The following is a 21019-nucleotide window of genomic DNA, read 5'->3' on the forward strand; positions in this document are numbered from 1 at the left end:
TTGCCTTGGTTTGGATTGGACTGTACCATAGTTATCAAAACTTTTCAGAAGATTCTAAGAAATGATGCGAAACACCATGTTCTCCGTATTATTTGCAGTTACCAAAAGCGCAAAATCATTGCCCTTGTCGTGGCGATCATTGTGATTGCGATCATTATAGCCGTTGTGCTTGTCTTGGTGCTGAGGAAAAGCAAGGAAAAGGAAGATGAAGATGAAGACAAAGGAAAGACTGGAAAGACTGAATTTTCCATCCCACCACTTCCCACAGGAGGTAAGGTTTTTATTCTCAGTTAGTCCAGCACAATCAATGTTAAGTCAAATTATCCATAGATTTTGCTTAATTCGTTAATTCCCTTAATTCGTTCGATTGTTCGTTTCTTCTGGCTTTCTTCCCTCCTTCCTTCCTTCCTTCCTTCCTTCCTTCCTTCCTTCCTTCCTTCTTCCTTCCTTCCTTCCTTTCTTCCCTCCTTCCTTCCTTCCTTCATTCGTTCATTCTTTTGTTCGTTCGTCCGTTTGTCCGTTCGGTCGTTTACTCCCTCACTCGCTCGCTCATTCGTTCGTTCGTTCGTTCGTTCGTTCGTTCTCTCTTTCGTGCGTTGATTTGTTCGTGCATTCGTTCGTTAGTTAGTTAGTTCGTTCGTTCGCTCGTTCTTTCGTGCGTTCATTTGTTCGTCCATTCGTTAGTTAGTTAGTTAGTTCGTTCGTTCTTTCGTGCGTTCATTTGTTCGTCCATTCGTTCATTTGTTCATCCATTCGTTCATTTGTTCGTCCATTCGTTTATTTGTTCGTCCATTCGGTCATCTTTACTCGCTAATTAATCAATCAATTAATTTATTTATTTATCTATTTGTAAATTCATTTATTTATACATATTTTTGTGTGCTTTTTTAAATTTAAAATGACCATACATTCTCCTTTGTTACGGTAGCTCCCCCTGGGGCAGATGGGCCTTACAGTCGCGGAGTGGTCGCTGCAGATGCTCCCACCTGCTCAGAGGTGGGCCGAGATATCCTCAAAAAGAACGGGTCAGCGGTTGACTCTGCAGTTGCTACCCTGTTTTGTATAGGAGTCATCAATATGCACTCAGCTGGCATCGGCGGTGGTGGCTTTATGGTGATTTATAGCAAGGCAAAAAAAGAAGTTAAAGTGTACGACTATAGAGAACAGGCCCCTGGCAAGGCGAATCAAACAATGTATGTCAACAGCAGCCTCAGCTCCAAAATTGGTAAAGTTCTTAAAAATGTTCAAATGTTGGATGTTTGTAATGATCAATGACCTTAGCTACATCTAGCTTGTTAAACTGAAAGAAACAAATGTCTCAAATAAAATATAATAGGCTTAAGAAATTCCAACTGGCGGGAGGCAGACCAGTTGGATATTTAGAAACATGACCGAGGAGTTGAACTAGGGTCTACCAAGAAACAACTCCAGCTTAGTGGTCAGAGCGGGACTTGAGCCCGCGACCTCCGGCTTTCAAGTCCGGCGCCCTAACCACTCGACCACGCTGCCTCGACTAATATTTTTGTTTAAGTCGTTTCATACGCAAGAACGCTCACATTTTAAATATTAATTTTTGAATCGTTGTGGAGTTTAGCTAGTTTCTCTTTATCTAAACCATGATTTTCATTCAAATTATTGCCCGCGAAAGGTCTCGCTAAGGGGAGAGACTGGAGAATAACGTTTTGTATTTACATGTCATCGTTAGCTACAAAACTGTGTACAATTACTCAATTTATTACTCGTAATAACAGAAGTTTGCCTTATAAATTCAAAATCGTCGTTGTTTCTCTTAAAATTGTTGTCTGTAGATAAGTTAGAGTTTATATTGTCTGTGTATGATTTAGAGAAAGTTTACACCCCCTCTACATTACGCCGGAGGAATTTGAAAACGGAGGTCTTACTCGGAAAGCGCGTTAAATGTTTTTCGTCCACACTATGCCGGAGGAATTTAAAAACGCAGCAATCGCCGGTCATTTTGGATTTCACGCACCGCCAGAACCTCGAAATTTAAAATGCGCTGGTTTTCAAACAAAGAGCGCTACGGAGTTGGAAAGTTGTAAACAGATGTAAATTTAGTACCTCTTATGCCTGATGAGGATAAAAACTTTGGTGGCTCTTTAGTTTTGGATTTAAGAATTTGATGACGTCACGTGGAAAGGCTCTATGCACATCCGCTTTCAGGCTCGTTTGTATGCTAAAAATCAGATCACCCATGGGCTATTTCACGATATACAAATAAAAAGCATTGCACATCTAGTAAAAATTTTACAACTGATAATCGTATTATTGTAACTCTGTCACAGGCCCTTCCGCATCGGGCATCCCTGGTGAGGTTAAAGGATTGCGCGCAGCTTGGAAGGCATACGGTAGATTGCCATGGAAGGAACTAGTGCAACCTGCTATCGACTTCGCAAAGAATGGATTTCGATTTGGGCATGTTGCATTTTCGGCTGCTAGCAGTAGTTCAGTTCTGCCAGCAATCAAGAAAGATGAAGGATTAAGGTATTTATTACAGAAGCTATTTTACGGTAACCGTGCCGCGGCTTTTATTCATCGGAAGCAGAAGCATATCACCTAATAGGTGATATGCTTCTGTTGGAAGTGATAAAGTCAGTTTTGAATGTTTTCCAGGGTTTTCGGATCACCTTCGTCAATGTTCGACAATTTTCGGTCATATTCGGCAATCATTGGAAATCTTCGGTTCAATACTCGTCGGATCTCAGGTTGTCTTCGGGACTGTTAGATAGAGTAGACAACTTTACCTAATCTTCTTAACTTTATTTTCTTTTTAATTTATTCATTTCACCGTAAAAGTTCTTTCAACCGCGGCCATGGTTGGATCATTTCTCCCTCGATGTAAAGAACATTACTAATTCTCAACTCCGGAGACGTGGTGGCCTCATGGTTGGTGCACTGGTCTCCGGATCGAGCAGTTCGGTTCGAGCCCTGGCCGAGGACATTGTGTTGCGTTCTTTACTCTCACGGTACCTCTGTCCACCCAGGTGTATATATAAATGGGTACCGGCGAATTTAATGCTGGGGGTAACCCGGCGATGGACTAGCATTCCATCCAGGGGGGAGTAGAATTACTCCTAGTCGCCTAATGGGCCACTTGGTTCGTATTCAGACTTTAATTCTCAAAGCCAGTACAGATGTATTAAAAGGAATTTGAGATAGTCAGTGAGGAGAATTATTATTATTTCTTTGCAGTCAATTGCTATTAGACGCAGAAGGGAATTTAAAGAAGTTGGGTTCTGTTTTAAAAATGCCCAAGTTTGCCAGAACCTTGGAGATAATTCGCGATAATCCAGAGAGCTTCTACACCGGTGAATTGGCCAAGGACATAGTCAAAGACGTCCAGGAGAACGGTGGCATAATTACCCTGGAGGACATGAAACAGTACACCGTGGCAGTCCGTGAGCCGCTGACAGCAGAAACGGGGAATTACACGTGGTACACTAACCCTCCTCCCGGCAGTGGGGCTGTTTTGTCATTAATACTTAATATTTTAAAAGGTAATTATCATGAGATGTTGATGTACTTGTGTGCTCAAATCAGCCTTATATGTTAAGGAATGTGACACGTGGTTCTGTTTGATTATTTGGTGCGTAATTGTGAGTCGTTTGCAGTGCAGTAAGTCCAATGGCTCTACAGGAAAGACCCAATAGTTATGTTGACGGTTGACGATTGCGTTCTCTTACCAGCTTGCACAGTAGCGGCAAGGGTCTCTAAGAGCTGCCAAGAGATCTTGCTTGCAGTTTATTCTTGAGCAAAACACCTTACTTTTGCAATAGCCTGTGTAGTAAGAGCTCCCATACGATTAGGAGTGTTTTCCGCATTTTAATTTGGCCGCGCGAAAATTGGAGCGCGTTTTCCCTCTTCTCCTCAATATTAATTGTTCTCGCCTGAATTTCTGTGCGCCCCAAAATGGCGGGAACGCTTGCTACCCAGGGTTCTTTCGCTATGCTTTCTCTGGCACCAAAGGTGTACAAATGTAACGTCACAATGAAGTTACTTCTACGAGTCGCTTTAAACCAAAATACTGCAGTTACTGAAACTACAGCTATCGAAGAAAATAAATAAATAAGTAAATAACGTGGTTATTTCATATCTTGCAGGTTACAATATGACTGGAGCTGACCGCAAAGATATCAACAGCTCGGTGCTGACTTACCATCGAATAGTGGAAGCTTTCAAGTTTGCTTATGCTTACAGAGCACTTCTTGGGGACGAAGATTTCTGGGACGTTGATGAGGTAAGCCCCTCATGTATGGATACTGAAAAGTCTCTGTAGCAATGTTGACACGTTGCCTCAGTCCAAGTGTTATTCTCCAGTGCTGTTTTTGCTAGTCTTCCCTGGAGGACTGGTAGAACGTCCGATTTTCATTATTCAATCGATCGTTTAAGTCGAAGCTAGAGGCACGGGCTTAAGCCGGGGTCGTCGTCATAAAAAGTAGATGTAGAGAGATGATAAAATAGATAGCTTGGAGCAATTCCAGCAATTGTTCAGAATTGATTTAGATCCTTCTCTCTATGGCGACTTTTCGTTGCTATTGCAGCAGTAGTTTGCCGTAGTAGTTCCCTAGCTACGTCACGGTTTGCGCGCCTTGAGAAGTTTAGCTTAAATTTTTCAAGTTCGTCGTTTATAAACCGTTTTAATCTCGTCCATACTTAACCATCTTTGTTCTTTTATGGTTTATTATTATCTCTTTGGTGTTCTTCTATCTTAGTAAACTACTATTTTAAGGTTTCCTTCAATTCAAAGGTAATTTTGTACATGGCCAAAATACCGTGACAGAGCTCCTTGAACCTACACGTTACCAAATTTAAACACGCTGTTCTTGTGTGATCTGTATGAAAATTACTTTCCACGTGTGGAATTTAACACTTGAAGGTTTAGGACAGTCACAAAATTATTTGCGTCACTATCGTAATGCTTGTTTTAAGTTTTTGATTATTAACAGTTTTGTCCAGCGTACTACCGTTTAATTTGGCGAAACCTTCCACTATTTCTCCGAGCTCAGATTTTCGTTTCACGCACTCAAAATTCTATTAAAAGTTTCATTCAAATTCTCGCTCTTCTAAGGTTTTCTCTGATGTTTTTGTTTTTGTTTTTGTTTTCAGATTGTCGTAAATATGACTGACACCGCGTTCGGTGAAAGTCTTAGGCAGAAGATCCACGATAACCGAACCTTCCTCAACTTTACATACTACGGAGATTTCTATTCGAGCATCGGTACCGGAGGGACATCGAGCATGTCCGTTATTTCCCCGGACGGCGATGCGGTCGCCGCCACCAACACGATAAACCTTTAGTATGTATCATCGAAAGCTTGTTTGACGGAAGTCTGGGACCTACATAGACGCTCTCTGAGCTCGTGACGTAATCTTTCTTTGGGGAGAGTTACGTGACGCGATTTGTTTGACAGAAGTCTGGGACCTACATAGACTCCCTTTGTTCTTGTCATGCAATCTTGGCTTGGGGAGGGTTGCGTGATGAACGATAAGAACGCATGCGTAGGAAGCTAGTGGGTGTATGGTATGCGGAAGGGTTGGAGAAGGAGTCCTTCATTTACTCAAGTCGTTCTAGAGTGACTTTATCTTGAGAGCAAGTCCGCTACTCCCGCTAATGGAGAGTTGCCTCGTAGGCTGGAATGACTTTTCCTCGTATTTTGCTTATATTTCACTGCCTTTTCTATCGTTATGTAAAGGAAGTGCGTCACGGTTTGTGCAACTTGAAAAGTCTAGACCAAAGGCTTCAAGATCGTCGTTCGTAATCCGAGTTAATCCTCTCCATCCTTAATCATCCGTGTTCCTTTATGCCGGGTATATTATTATATTTTTAGTGTGTTTTTTCCTATGTTAACTATTCTTTTCAGGTTTTCTTCAACTTAAAGGTAATTTTGAACGTGGCCAAAGTACCTCAACTCTGACTGAGCCCCTTTAAGACAGTCATTTCTTAAGTTATATGCCTCATCATTTAACATCCTTCCCTCTCTAAAACGCACCAGTTGTCCGTGTTAGGACGTTTTTCGCCTTCAGAATAGCGACACATCAAATCTACATACCAACACACAGCTATCCTACAATAACAACCTTTTAAAATTAAATTTATTCCGAATTACTATTGTCTTCTCGTAGTAATTTTACATTTTTGTGTTAACTTTCAGCTTTGGCTCAAAGTATCGCTCTACGCGTACTGGTATAATTTATAACAACGAAATGGACGACTTCTCCACTCCGGGTAAAAAGAACGCTTTTGGCGTGGAGCCCTCGGAGAGTAACTTTATTGAGGCTTTTAAACGACCCATGTCTTCAATGTCCCCTACCATATTTCTGGACAAAGAAGGGGTTCCTCGTTTAGTGGTTGGGGCATCAGGTGGCACGAAGATAACAACTGCCATATCTCTGGTGAGGTTTTGTGTTTTATTTTATCAGGAGCCATAATCGGGGACGGAGACCGTAAGTCTCGGGATTCGCGCGCACCTATGATATAATGGGACAATTTTTCTATTTTTAGAACAAATTGCGCCATCCTGACGTCATATATCCGCGCGGATTCACGCACATGTCAGGGGCTCTCGCGTGGATGTTGTCACGTTGCGTGATCAAATGGTGAGAGTTGAGAGATTCTCTTGCGTATTTTTCACAGCGATGGCAGGGAATAAGGCAGGGAATACGAACCAGGGCGCTTATATGTAGTTTTATGCTCTGAGCTAACGGAAAAGGTGGGTTTTTCAGGGTCGAAAACAAGACTTCAATCTCGCGCTGGGAATGAATAATAAGATCTGCTCACACTAGTTGTAAGCTTACGCGTATGCTTAAGAATATAGCAAGAAAACTCTCTACTCTGGTATCGAGTTAATTTGTGAGTTTCTCAGATAATGTTTAATCATAACCAAAACCTGTTTTGATGGTTTCTTATTGTCTCTGCTTGTTTGGTGAGTTTGCAAAGGTTTTTGAAAGGAAAGTCTGACGCGTGCAATTAGCTCATTTGCATAGCGCAGTTCGTGCAGTTTCAAGTCCGAGTCGGTGTTTTCAATTGTCAACAAATCTTGACAAAGATTTCTTTCGTTATCTTTTGTGCTGAGATGCTGCAACAAATTTCACGAATGAAAAAAAGGCTACTAACATCATGTGTGTTTCTTCAACATAAGCATAGTGAAGTTTTACACTGCGAAAATGAAAATAGACAAGGAGTTTTGATAACTCGATCAACAAAATCGAAATCGTTACTCCAAGTTGATTAAAGAAAGCGTCATCGTAACTTTGCTGATTGTTTCTGCTTTATTCGCATATTTTCAGCTTAGCTTTTAATATGTTCTCAAACATTTATCAATCTTAAACATATTTAAAAACTATAGAGCTATTGTTTGAGTTCGATGTACGCTTTCACACGAAAGTGCGGCGGAAGTACAATTTGTCATGTTTACTGACTGTACAAAACACACATCGGCGGGCGCTCTCATTCATCGACAACAGAGAATTTACTGGATTTTTACACGAATAAAACTGAGCAGTGTCTACGGACGTAAAGGTATTAAGCCTCGATGAAACATCAAGCGTTGCTTACAATTCAAGCGAAACTCAAACTAGCAATTATTTTGTTTTACTTTTCGGTCGCGATAGACTGACAAATTCCTCGCAAGCGTGTGGCAAGAGGAGCTATGAAACTATGAAGCCCTGAAGCTCTGCTATATCTAAATATATCCAGCTAGTTTTTTACTGTGTAATGGAAAAGCTGTTAATGTTCAACATATGTGAAATTTAAAGTGGAGTAATGTACAGCTCATGTAAAAGAAGCATCAGTCGGAACACAACTTGGTCAGCGACATATATAAGCTTACAGCGGAACATACCTAAATTCGGCACCGTCTTACTTCACTCAAACTGGAGCAGCTTACGACGAAAATACTTAAGCAAAATTCCAACAGACGTAAACGCGTTGAGTTGTGGGGCAAAAACATGAAACATTTCGGGAATTTCGAACGCCATTTCCCCCGCGCGACATCCGCAAAAATCCTCGCAGCGTGTACGCGCGTGTGCCGCAGGTGATGGCGCAATTTGTTCTAAAAATAGAATTATTGTCCCATATCATGGGGACAACCCCAATACTTGAAATGGCGCGCGCTTACGGTCTCCGTCCCCGATTATGGCTCCTGATTTTATTTGATGTTTTCTCCCTCGTACCCAGTGTCCTCGTTCCCATTGACCAGCGGTCGGAATACGAGCGTCAAGCCAGCATGCGCAGTAAGGAGCGAAGACTCGAGATACGAGATTGCTATTTCTAACAAGACTTTGATCGTTAGGAGAATAAGACGAATTTTTTTTCATTTCTCTCCTTAGATACAGAATTCTCTCTGTATGGCTAGCTATCAATTTTTTCTTGTTTCTTGTTTCTTGTTTAATTGGAGGACGTTTCAAGGTTTAGTAGAATACTACAAAACGTTAGCTGTCGTACACCACCGCGTTTAAAGTAACGAAGTAATCTATGAATTGAAACAAGATGGCGTAGTAAGAACGTGATCACGGAAAAAAATAAACAATTTTACTTGATGTTCACACGCGTTATCAAATGGTGACCAGTGAAAATATTTCATAATTTCAAGAGTAGTATCATGGGTAACAAATCACGCTTTACTTCCGCGCCAAAATTTAGGGGTAAATTGCCACCCATGATGTTATCTTCGGAGAAGCGAGAAGATATGAGCACGAGATAAACGTTGAATCAAAACTGCGATTATGCTCTTGAAAATACGAAATTGTGATTGGCTTCGGAGGGAAGCTTTCATGTATGGCTGGTTTGCAGTGTCACGCCATCAAAAATAAAAATCATAACCATTGAATGAATTAAGTCAAGAAGCTGGGATATGAAAGATGATTGATATATAAACAACCTCGCCGAGATTTAGGTCTGTGCAGTTGTTCATTCTCCCGTTATTCGGAGAAGTGTTTCACTCAAATTTATAGAGCTTTGTATGAAGTCGCCATGTTTGTGTCCCTCGGCGGGACACAAACATGGCGGCCGTAAAGTAACAGAAATATCTGTCATCGAGTTTTGCCATTGAAACGAAAAGTTATTACTCTAGAGCTCCGACACATTGAAATTAACACTTTTTATAGAGCAACAAATAGCTTAGTTCGCAAAAACTTGTGCAATAACTCATCTTTTGACCTACTCGAGAGCCTTATCGGGCCGCCATTTTAATGTCACACAACGCATAAACTTGGAAATTCAAACGTGCCCTATTTCAAAATAAGGAACCCTGTCGAGCTTAAACGCTGCAAAACGTCAAGTTTTTGGAGGGTCTTTCATCTGATGAAGCTTAAACTTCAGAAGGATTGGTAATTTCTTATTTTGGAAAATGATAACGTCACATGAAAAGCAGCAATAGCAGAAGTACAGAGAAGTGTAACACACAAACGAAGTTGTGATTTGACTCCAGTGCAATTATAAGTCTTATAACAATTTTTAAAACACAAATGCCTTCCGTTGCTCGACTTGTTCTTTCTATTAAACCGAAAATCCTTCTCAGATACAAATATACTCATTCTATTATGCCTTACTTTTTCTCTAAATTGCACTTGACAATATACCTGTATCTATATATTTTACACTGATTTAGGTTGTGATGAATTATCTCTGGTTCAACCAAACTCTATCACAATCTGTCGTTGACCCCAGGCTCCATCATCAGTTACTTCCGATGTACATTCGTATTGACGAAGATTATCCCATGTCCCTCGCCATCCAAGAAGGCCTACAGAGGCTTGGGCACGAGGTCAGGAACAAAACCGGTTACGCAGTCGTGCAGGCTGCAGCCACAAATCCTGATGGGAAACTTTACGGCAAAGCAGACCCTAGAAAGCGTTCCTGGGCCGCGGGATTTTAAAGCATTTGAAGATCTATAAATGATAATCTGTTTGCTAGTGAGTAGGTTCTCCCGTCTTAGATAGGGTGAGAGGAGATTTGTTTTAGTATGTAATATGTCGTGAAAGCTAGAACAATTGGCAGGCAACAGTCATGCTGAGCTCACCAAAGTTACTATTAAAGTAACATAACGTTTACCGCTAATACCTTTTTTGTTGATGATAGTGATCGCAATCTCTTCTTTAATTTGAGATGTTCCGTCACTGAAATTCTATCAAAACGGGAGTTTAAGGCTGGCAAATAGAAAATGACCGGCAATTGTTGCATTTTCAAATTTCTCTGGCATGGTGTAGACAGGGCCTAAGACTGATATCGTTTATGGAAAAAGGTGTAACCAGTAAGCCGGCCTTCTTCGATTTTATCGTGTTGTAGAGATTTAAAACACTGCTTGCTAGCCGTTAGCTTCAGTGTTTTTATTCATTCTTGTTACTTATGGCTAACTTTACTTTATCACAATGAATTGTGTAATTTTTGTATTGCTCTTCGGCGTTGTTTTATTTTGGCCAGATATTTTTGAAACGATAACGAAATTTAGAAAGAAAATGTTTCCGAATTTGTGTTTACTCTTTCGAAGGAATAGATGTAAATATCTAATGCGCAAGCATCACTTGAAGTGAACTGCGCAAGAAAATATGGTTCCAATCTGTTCATTATCAAAGAACGCCGAGAAGATCTCGGGGCTAGACTTGTTGTTGAGAGTTGTTTATATCCGTGTAATCGTAAAGATGTAAAAGAATAGAGAAGAGCAGAGTTGAAAGCTGATTAAAGTAGTTGAAACCTCACAAGATCCGAAGTGATGTTCAATTTTTGTAAAGGGCAACAGAGTTAATCCTTAGCAAAGTCCTTCTTTTACAAGGTTTATGTTTTTTTTTTTTCAATTGCTACATCTTGTCTGTTTTAATCTCTAATGGAATGTTGAGATATAATTTCCTCTTTAAGGTTTGCTAAGTTCAAGTTCGCCTAACAGCATCAAGTTAAATAAAGAGTGTTGCTGTTTAGTGTTAAATGACTGACGCTGAACAGTCCCGTTCAGGCCTGAATTCTTTTCAGGCTTTAATTTCACAACTACTTAAGTTGTGTGTATGACTGTGATGAACAATCACGTCTTCATATCTTTCTCCGCAGTTCAAATATATGATCTTTCATATATTCATTTGCATTCTTCATCATCTACGGGTATATTACGAACTCACAATGTGTCCAGCTCCCAGTTAGCTTGATAGCTCAGTTGGTGGAGCATTTGCACTGAGGACACTCTCCACCTCCTTCAAAAAGTCAGTGTTCATGGAGCTAGGAAATTCAGCTGAGTTTTCAATGTATTTATTTTCTTATCGCTGCAATCCTACTGACAAAGGCACCTCCCATGAGCAATGCGTGGCTACCTTGATTGCGCTTTCTTTTTTAGTACGTGCAGTCCGGAACCCATCGATACTCACCAAAGGAGAAATAACGAGTGTTCGTATTAGAGAAGATTTGGTATCATAGATGTAGAGAGTATATGAATTCAGCTTTCTCTAGCCCAAGTTGAACTGTATGCAACCATTCCCGAGAGATCCAACTGACAAAGACCCATGTTGGATGATAGGAACAATAAAGCTAAGAAGAATTATTTTGTTAATGGTTATTCCAACATGGCGGCGATGACGTCAGTTGCAAGAGATCTATAGAGGTGTTTGTATTATGCAGATACCTGTAAAGAGAGGTTCGACTCACTGTATTATAATGAAAGAATAATTTACGTAATAATAATGTTGCAAACTTAAATTACATATAGTGTGATGTGAGGGTTACGCTTCATATATTGTTCCTATAGTTTTGTTACATAATATACTGATTTGTTTGGATTCTTCAGTGAGATTCGCGACTTATATATTTGCAAGCAACAGCAGGGAATCACGGCAAAGCAAAAACACAAGAACACACCAATCAGTCATTAAGTCACGCTGTCAGCGAGACCTTGCGTGACTCTTTAGCCGTTAGTGGCGCCTTTCTCCAGGGTACTGGAAAGATTGCATGACGAACCTAACGAAAGCCTGCGGCATCAGCTCTGGGCACGAGAATGCAATTACAAGAGATGGCTGTGAAAAACATTGCCTAGTGTATAAAAATGTTTGCATGGAAAGTGGCCCTACTACAATCCAAATTTTTGAGAAATTATAATCGATTACAGGTAGCCACGTAGCCACGCAGTAATGTAATGTGACTATTTCTCGTTCTAAAAACGTGAAAAAAAGTTAGACCGTGCACAAACTATCCAGGTTTTCAAGGAGTACAACTTCGAGTGGCCTGGTATTCTGCAGTTACGAGGGCAAATAAAGGGTTCGGAAACTTTCGTTCCAAAACCTTTGTCCGAAAAAAATTGATCCCTACGAAAACAATACACCAGACTTTCCATTAGTGACGAGAAAATGTTGTTGCTTACCGGGTAAATTGGGAAGGAATATTGCGCCCTTTACGTGCATAGGCGACATCTTTCAACCATCTTTCGACATGCTATGCGAACGGCTGAAAGACCATTTGACTGTGAAACTGGCAATTTTTTATACGGTTATTTTCGGAAGTAATGACAAATAAATGACTTCCGGTAAAATTGGGCGGCTACTGCTTTTAATATTCGAAAGATGTAAACATTCAAAACAGTTGATTTGTCTCTCACAGAAAGACTTCTTAACACTCTTAGCCTTAGTTTGATGTCAAATCCATCCATCTTTTATCACTAAAAGTCGAGTTCAACCGTAAAAGAAGTCAGTTATGCTTACATTTCTGACGTAGGCCAGGTTAAATAGCATGTAAAGAGATGTCATGTCGAAAGATTTCGCTTATGACCGTAACACTGAAAGCGGGCAGGTGTAAAAAGTCGTAACTCTTAGTTTACACGATCGACGGAATTCCCGCCATTTTGTTAAACTTGGAGCCTGGTGCTCAGCCAAAATTCGTGCACGCTTATTACGCTTTTCCACTATGAAATTACGGGCTGCAAAAGAGAACAACCCGGTTTCCAGGGTCCCTCTTCCTTTCTCCTCAGTGGAAGAAGAGAGACCTTAAGAAAGAAGTTTTGAGAGAGACTTATTACTTCCGTGCCCTTGACGGTCAGGTTGAGTTTAATTGGAATATCGGAGTTGGCGTTCAGTCCTTACTTGAATACACCGAATATCACTTCAGAAACCATGTCTCTGTTCAAAGAAACCTGGAAAACGACAAGACCCACCATAAAAGAAAGAAACATGTTTATGTTCAACAACGATCTTTTCAGTAATGTGACTTTCTTTTGCTTGAGGGGAGCGTTGCAGAATTTATTACTCAAACAACACACTGACTATGCCCGTGAATTTAAGTCTGAATCAGAACGAAAGAAAAATCTATCTTGTACTCTTTTCCTGTTGATTAACTTTTCGGGTTCGATTTTCAAATTTCCCCACCACCACCAACCCCGTGCTAAAGGTCACGCAAACTAGATCTGCGTGATGAATTCTTGCTAGGTAATTTTAAATTCAAATTGTCTTAAAAACCGCAGGCTATATTTCTAAACCCGTGTAATCACGAATGCGACAAGGCAACTCGAGAGATCGAAACTAAACCTTCCTTCATCAGTTTTCAGAGTGAGGATTTCACGACAGAAACCATGTCTGTCGTCAAGGAAAACTGGCAAACAACAAGACCCAGCATCAGAGAACGAAGCAAGTTTATGTTCAACAATGATCTCTACAGCGATGTGAAGTTTGTTGTGCAAAAGGCCCATCAAGGGGAAAGTGAAAGTAAACAAGTGATTCCTGCTCACAAGTTTGTGCTGTCGATTAGCAGTCCTGTGTTTGAAGCCATGTTTCACGGTGAGCTGGCGGAGACTACAGACTCTATTGAACTGCCTGACTGTGAGTACGACAGTCTGTTGGAGTTGTTTCGTTACATGTACAGCGATGAAGTGATCTTGAGCGGAAGTAATGTGATGGGAGTGTTGTATTTGGCGAAGAAATACATGGTACCTTCACTGGCTGATAAATGCACCGAATATCTATATGAAAACTTAGATCCATCAAATGTTTTCAGCATCCTTCCCTGTGCCCAGAAATATGAAGAGAAAAGCCTGGTGGATCGATGCTGGAAAGTGATCGATGAACAGACAGAAGAGGCTGTGAAATCTGATGGATTTGCGACAATTGAGAGATCCTTACTTGAGGCAGTAGTTGAAAGAGATAGCTTGCGCATTTCTGAGGTAGAATTATTCAAGGCAGTCATGCAATGGGCGACAAAGGAATCGGAAAAGCAGGGTTTAGTAGCGGATGGTCAAGTAAAGAGACGAATTCTCGGAGAGAAGATCGTGAAAGGTATACGTTTCCCTGTGATGACGCATGAAGAGTTTGCCAGTGTGGTCCTTGACAGCAAACTACTCACTCTAGATGAGGTCAGTGACATTGTCAAATATTTGAGCTCAGTAAAAGGCGCTCAAGTTGGATTTCCGGTATCGAAGAGAGGTGCTTGTTCCGGCCTTGAACGATGTTTCAGATTTGGCTCAGTGGTGTCAGGTTGGGGTAATAATATTAGTACGTTATATTTCTCTGTAAACAAAAACATACTGTTGCACGGGGTCTACTTGTTTGGTAGTGAGGGTAATGATTACTATGTGAGTCTTACGATATTTCATTTGCCTGATTATGTTACTGTTGTATCTACTGAAGGTACATTTTCATCTTTGCACAACAAATCAAAGAATTATTGGGGCTTTGATGTTTTGTTTGACCCCCCTGTTTCTATAATTAAAGGCGACAGTTATGGTATTGGTGCTGTGATAAGTGGTCCTGACTCTTTTGGTGGAAGGAATGGTAATAGCCATGTTGAGAGTTCAGGGGTTACATTTACGTTTGAAGATTGGACTGGTACAACTGGAGTAGAACAGGGACAACTTCCTGAATTTATCTTTAGCCTACAAGAGTAAATATTGCAACAATGGGGCAGTGAGTTTGTTTTTCTTTCTTTTTCTATAAATAAGCAGGAATGAGAGTAAAAAGTACAATTAATTTTTCGCTACCACTTCTACAACATTTCTGCGTTTAGTTATCATTGTTACGCTAAATAACAGCTTTGTTTGCATAGGTAATCGTATGAATGCGAGCTCAATTATGGATTTACACTGCGAGTGATATTTACATATTCTCTTAAAATTGCACGAGCCTTTGGGCGAGTGCAAGTTGAAAGAATTTTCAAATAGTACGAGTGGTGGGGCTCAGTCACGATTTGCACATTTTGAAAAGTTTAGTCTAAATTTTTCAAATTCGTAGTTTGCAATCCGTATCAATCTTCGCCATTCTTGATCATTCTTGTTCCTTTATGGTTTATTAATATCTCTTTGATGTTTTTCTATCTGAGTAAACTATTATTTTCAGGTTTCCTTCCATTTTAAGGAGATTTTGTACGTGGCCGAAAGAAAATAAAAAAAGACAAAACACCGTGACTGAGCTCCTTTTAAAATTGCTTGAGCTTTCATACGATAAAGCCTGGTTCACACTAGCGACATAACAACATCGACATAACGACATAAGGAAAAGACCAGTTTTATCTTTATGTCGTTATGTTCATGCTGTTATGTTGTTAATATGTCATATGTCTACATGTTCACACTACAAACATAACGTCCTTTTTACGTTGAGATAATGTCTTTTTTATATCGTTCGTGACGATGTCGTTATGTCCTTATGTCGCTAGTGTGAACCAGGCTTTACTCAGATATCATCTGACTGAGAAAATTGCGAACGCGCGCGCTTTTATTTGCACTGCAGTACAAATTTAAAATTAAGGATAAATTGACCTACTCTCAGCCAGTCACAATGAAGAAATTTTCTCAGTCGTAAAATAAAGCTAGTAATTCCATGTAATGGCTTTAACGTACCTTCAACAAAGATTTTTCTAGCACTATCCGTCAGATCTAAAATTTAATAGAATTACAATAAATCTAATTAATACCTTATAGTGCACAGTAAGGTGCAGCTAGAATTGGTCAGATAAATTAAGAACGGTGGCAAGGGCAGTTGCGGGAGAGGAACCAAGTGCAGGGCATATCAATATTACAAGTAGTGTCCTGTAAGGTAAAATAAGTGGAGCGCAGAAAATTGTTAAACGTATCTAGACTAGAAAACTTGTCATGAAAGGCGAGATTGCAGATATTGTTCCAGGGTTTTACAATTCTATTGTAAAAGGAGGACTGAAAAGTTGTGGTTTTGCAGCAAGCAGGTTTTAGTACGAGGGTAGGGTTCTCAGAGCGGAATCAGCCACGTGTGATAAAAGTAACATATCGACCGATATCAGTATTAGATCAATATTTCCGGAAATACAATTATAGAGGAGAACCAGGAGCCATAATCGGGGACGGAGACCGTAAGTCTCGGGATTCGCGCGCACCTATGATATGGGACAATTTTTCTATTTTTAGAACAAATTGCGCCATCCTGACGTCATATATCCGCGCGGATTCACGCACATGTCAGGGGCTCTCGCGTGGATGTTGTCACGTTGCGTGATCAAATGGTGAGAGTTGAGAGATTCTCTTGCGTATTTTTCACAGCGATGACAGGGAATAAGGCAGGGAATACGAACCAGGGCGCTTATATGTAGTTTTACGCTCTGAGCTAACGGAAAAGGTGGGTTTTTCAGGGTCGAAAACAAGACTTCAATCTCGCTCTGGGAATGAATAATAAGACCTGCTCACGCTAGCTGTAAGCTTACGCGTATGCTTAAGAATATAGCAAGAAAACTCTCTACTCTGGTATCGAGTTAATTTGTGAGTTTCTCAGACAATGTTTAATCATCACCGAAACCTGTTTTGATGGTTTCTTATTGTCTCTGCTTGTTTGGTGAGTTTGCAAAGGTTTTTGAAAGGAAAGTCTGAAGCGTACAATTAGCTCATTTGCATAGTGCAGCTCGTGCACTTTCAAGTCCGAGTCGATGTTTTCAATTGTCAACAAATCTTGACAAAGATTTCTTTCGTTATCTTTTGTGCTGAGATGCTGCAACAAATTTTACGAATGAAAAAAAGGCTACTAACATCATGTGTGTTTCTTCAACATAAGCATAGTGAAGTTTTACACTGCGAAAATGAAAATAGACAAGGAGTTTTGATAACTCGATCAACAAAATCGAAATCGTTATTCCAAGTTGATTAAAGAAAGCGTCATCGTAACTTTGCTGATTGTTTCTGCTTTATTCACATATTTTCAGCTTAGCTTTTAATATGTTCTCAAACATTTATCAATCTTAAACATATTTAAAAACTATAGAGCTATTGTTTGAGTTCGATGTACGCTTTTACACGAAAGTGCGGCGGAAGTACAATTTGTCATGTTTACTGACTGTACAAAACACGCATCGGCGGGCGCTCTCATTCATCGACAACAGAGAATTTACTGGATTTTTACATGAATAAAACTGAGCAGTATCTACGGACGTAAAGTTATTAAGCCTCGATGAAACATCAAGCGTTGCTTACAATTCAAGCGAAACTCAAACTAGCAATTATTGTGTTTTACTTTTCGGTCGCGATAGACTGACAAATTCCTCGCAAGCGTGTGGCAAGAGGAGCTATGAAACTATGAAGTCCTGAAGCTCTGCTATATTTAGATATATCCAGCTAGTTTTTTGCTGTGTAATGGCAGAGCTGTTAATCTTTAACATATGTGAAATTTAAAGTGGAGTAATGTACAGCTCATGTAAAAGAAGCGTCAGTCGGAACACAACTTGGTCAGCGATATATATAAGCTTACAGCGGAACATACCTAAATTCGACACTGTCTTACTTCACTCAAACTGGAGCAGCTTACGACGAAAATAATTAAGCAAAATTCCAACAGACGTAAACGCGTTGAGTTGTGGGGCAAAAACATGAAACATTTCGGGAATTTCGGACGCCATTTCCCCCGCGCGACATCCGCAAAAATCCTCGCAGCATGTACGCGCGTGTGCCGCAGGTGATGGCGCAATTTGTTCTAAAAATAGAATTATTGTCCCATATCATGGGGACAACCCCAATACTTGAAATGGCGCGCGCTTACGGTCTCCGTCTCCGATTATGGCTCCTGGGAGAACAAGATCTCTAAGTTCTCTGTCTTAAGTTAGTGGTAGTAAGCGAAAAGTCAGCAGTTGCTGTTTATATTCTCATGTTTTATGAGCGTGACTTATGCATCAGTCAATTCCAGCAGTGCCCATCCCCCCCCCTCCGGGCTAACCCCCGGGCTTTTGCATTTTTTTTTAAAAAATGGGCAAATTCCCCGGGGTGGGGACACATAAGCTGTCTAAATGCCCAGGGGTGGGGACGAAGTAAGAGGGCAAATGCCCCGTCCCCGGGATCGTCGCCTTCCAGCACCTCCGCAGTTTTTTAATTAATCAGTGAATAAAACGGTCAACTGTTCAGTATTTTAATGCAACGGTAAGACTTCAAGGACAACAGTACGTGTTAGTTGATTCTGATTACATTTATTTCTTTATATTTGTTTTTAACAGTTTGCTAGAGGATAGCTGGGATTGCGGCGGACGTGCCCCCAGCCGCGAGCGATGATAGGCGCCTGTGTTCGCAGGCTACTTTTTCTGTGAAGAATCAAGACATTTTAAATGATGATGCATTGCATTTTAAGCTCGCAAGATCTGTCTTGAAGATCGCATCATTTGAACTCGCAAACCTTAAGTATTTTAACTCCACTTTCATGAATTTAAAAAATGCTAGGCTAGTTTTGAATGCGAAATGCGAAATAGTCGTGTACACGTCAGTGATTGTTTTGTGATAAACAAAATATAGTTCACCTTGTCACTTATATTTATATGCTTACAAGTAATGAAGAAATATCTAAAATTGAGGAAACATAGCTTTAAAAACATCTGCAAGTTTCTCTAGTCCCTGACGGACAAGCCATTGTTCGACAAACGCCTCGTCTTTCCCGATGGACTCATCCATGGCACTTTCCAAAACACGTATGTCGAATGCCCGGGGGTCGCTCCAGGGTACGCAAATGCCCAGCGCCCGGGCCGCGATAAAATTGCGGATGCCCCACCCCCGGGACTGACAACGTGAGAAAATACCCCGCGGTTGCCCGGGGGAGGGATGGGTACTGCTGGAATTGACTGATGCATTATCATGGGACCATTCTCGAGTTGAAGGTCTCAACGTAATTTGTACCTCTATATTTTAACTTTTATTTTGTCCCCACCCTTTCTCCCTTTTCGCTCCTTTTTGCAACCGGCATACTACGATTATCAGTTGAGTAGGGCGCCACGAAATTTTGGTGATTATTTTTTAACGTTCAACTTGAGTTGTTTTCACGGGCAACTGGCTCCAGTTTCCAGAGGCGACTTGTCGGCCTTTGACGTTATTGGCAGCAAAGCGCGCTAACTTTCAGGCGACAATACTGTTACCAATGGACGGTGTTGCCCGTGGCAACACCATAATTTTAAGTCCAAAACTTTGTCATTTAAGTACGTCGCGCCTTACTCAACTGATAATCGTAGTAGCTTTAGAAGCTGATGGCTTTTTCTCATCGCTACTCAGGCTAATCATTTCCAACTTATTTGTAGTACTATAGTGGTAGCGCGCTATAAATCAACTACCGGTTGACTTGAGTAGTTCAGTCAGGTTTGTGCTTTGATTGCTGCAAAGCACTTGAATTGCTACTGGCAACTAGTAGACAGTAGACTGCAAAGTAGCTTTGTTAAAGCACAAAGTTCACGAAGTTTGGGAATTTAACGTTATTGTGGTATATATGTTAGAGACGAGGCGCGGCTTCAAAGTAGGGAGCAGGCGTTAGATGCAATATTTCCAAAGCCGATCCGTTCCTTGTGATAAATGTTCAGAGGTATACAGTAAGGGCGGTTGTTTATAAGGCCTGGTCCACACTACACCGGAGAAATTTAAAAACGCAGCTATATTTATACGGTTTGGCCTACCCTCCACACTTATCCGTCACGAAAACGGAGCTTTTCGAAAACTCGGTTCAAACCGGAGGAATTTGAAAACGCCGTCCTTGCGTTTTCGTGTGAACGAAAAGCATTATGGAAAAACATTTTCAAAAACGACGGTGTCACGATAATCATGTAATTTCCCTGCATGAGTTTTCCTCAAACACAAATAGAAAATGACCAGTAATTGTTGCATTTTCAAATTTCTCTGGCATGGTGTAGACTGGGCCTAAGACTGATATCGTTTTAATTTATGGAAAAAGGTGTAACCAGTAAGCCGGCCTTCTTCGATTTTAAAACACTGCTTGCTAACCGTTAGCTTCAGTGTTTTTATTCATTCTTGTTACTTTAGGCTAACTTTATTTTATCACAATGAATTGTGTAATTTTTGCATTGCTCTTCGGTGTTGTTTTATTTTGGCCAGATATTTTTAAAATGACAATGAAATTTGGAAAGAAAACGATTTCGGATTTGTGTTTACTCTTTCGAAGGAATATATGTAAATATCTAATGCGCAAGCATCACTTGAAGTGAACTGCGCAAGTCCTTACATGAGCGCATAAATTTCTAGATCGTGATGGTTCTAATCTGGTCATTATCAAAGAACGCTTGGAAGGTCTCAGGGTTAGAGTTGTTTATATCCGTGTAATCGTAAAGATGTAAGAGAATAGAGAAGAGTAAAGTTGAAAGCTGATTAAAGTAGTTGAAACCTCACAAGATCCGAAGTGGTATTCAATTTTCGTAACTGGAAACAGAGTTAATCCTTAGCAAAGTTTTTCTTTTACAACATATGTGTTTTTTTCTTTTTTCAATTGCTACATCTACTCAATGTCACGTTTTTTGCTAATATTTTCGTCCTCCATACTCACTGACTTATCCCTGTCCTCCAGTCGCAACTTCAAGCCTGGCGCGCGAAACCTGGGGAGGGAGGCGGCGGTGTATGGTGAATGCACGACTAAGATGTAGAGGGACTCTTCACTCACAGTGCTCTTAACCCGGGCACTAACTGTGGCTCAACATACGATGAGTTATATTTATTTTTGTGTACTTCCTAGTTTGTAGGTGAATGAATGTATAATAAATTCACCAAGATTCTAGTTGAGTTAGTGATGCTGATAACAACGGGGTGACAGATCAACACGACCTTATCTACACATA

At 40.5% G+C, this 21019-nt stretch overlaps 1 protein-coding gene and 1 pseudogene across 1 annotated transcript in view; both read left to right on the forward strand.

The window, feature by feature from the left end:
• The window catches only part of LOC145464567 (glutathione hydrolase 1 proenzyme-like), a 16835-nt gene extending 6127 nt beyond the window's left edge, over positions 1–10708 (forward strand). The window contains exons 4-11 of the mRNA XM_081448501.1: positions 99–271; positions 929–1225; positions 2304–2502; positions 3211–3515; positions 4119–4255; positions 5125–5315; positions 6171–6411; positions 9627–10708. Coding sequence (XP_081304627.1) covers positions 99–271; positions 929–1225; positions 2304–2502; positions 3211–3515; positions 4119–4255; positions 5125–5315; positions 6171–6411; positions 9627–9893 — 1810 coding nt within the window. The 3' untranslated portion in view covers positions 9894–10708. The remainder of the gene's footprint in view (positions 1–98; positions 272–928; positions 1226–2303; positions 2503–3210; positions 3516–4118; positions 4256–5124; positions 5316–6170; positions 6412–9626) is intronic.
• A 2775-nt stretch (positions 10709–13483) lies between these two features.
• LOC145464068 (BTB/POZ domain-containing protein 6-B pseudogene) lies at positions 13484–16267 on the forward strand (annotated as a pseudogene).
• The last annotated feature ends 4752 nt before the right edge of the window (positions 16268–21019 follow it).

Source organism: Orbicella franksi, chromosome 12 (genome assembly GCF_964199315.1).
Source record: "Orbicella franksi chromosome 12, jaOrbFran1.1, whole genome shotgun sequence".
Taxonomy (NCBI): Eukaryota; Metazoa; Cnidaria; class Anthozoa; order Scleractinia; family Merulinidae; genus Orbicella; species Orbicella franksi.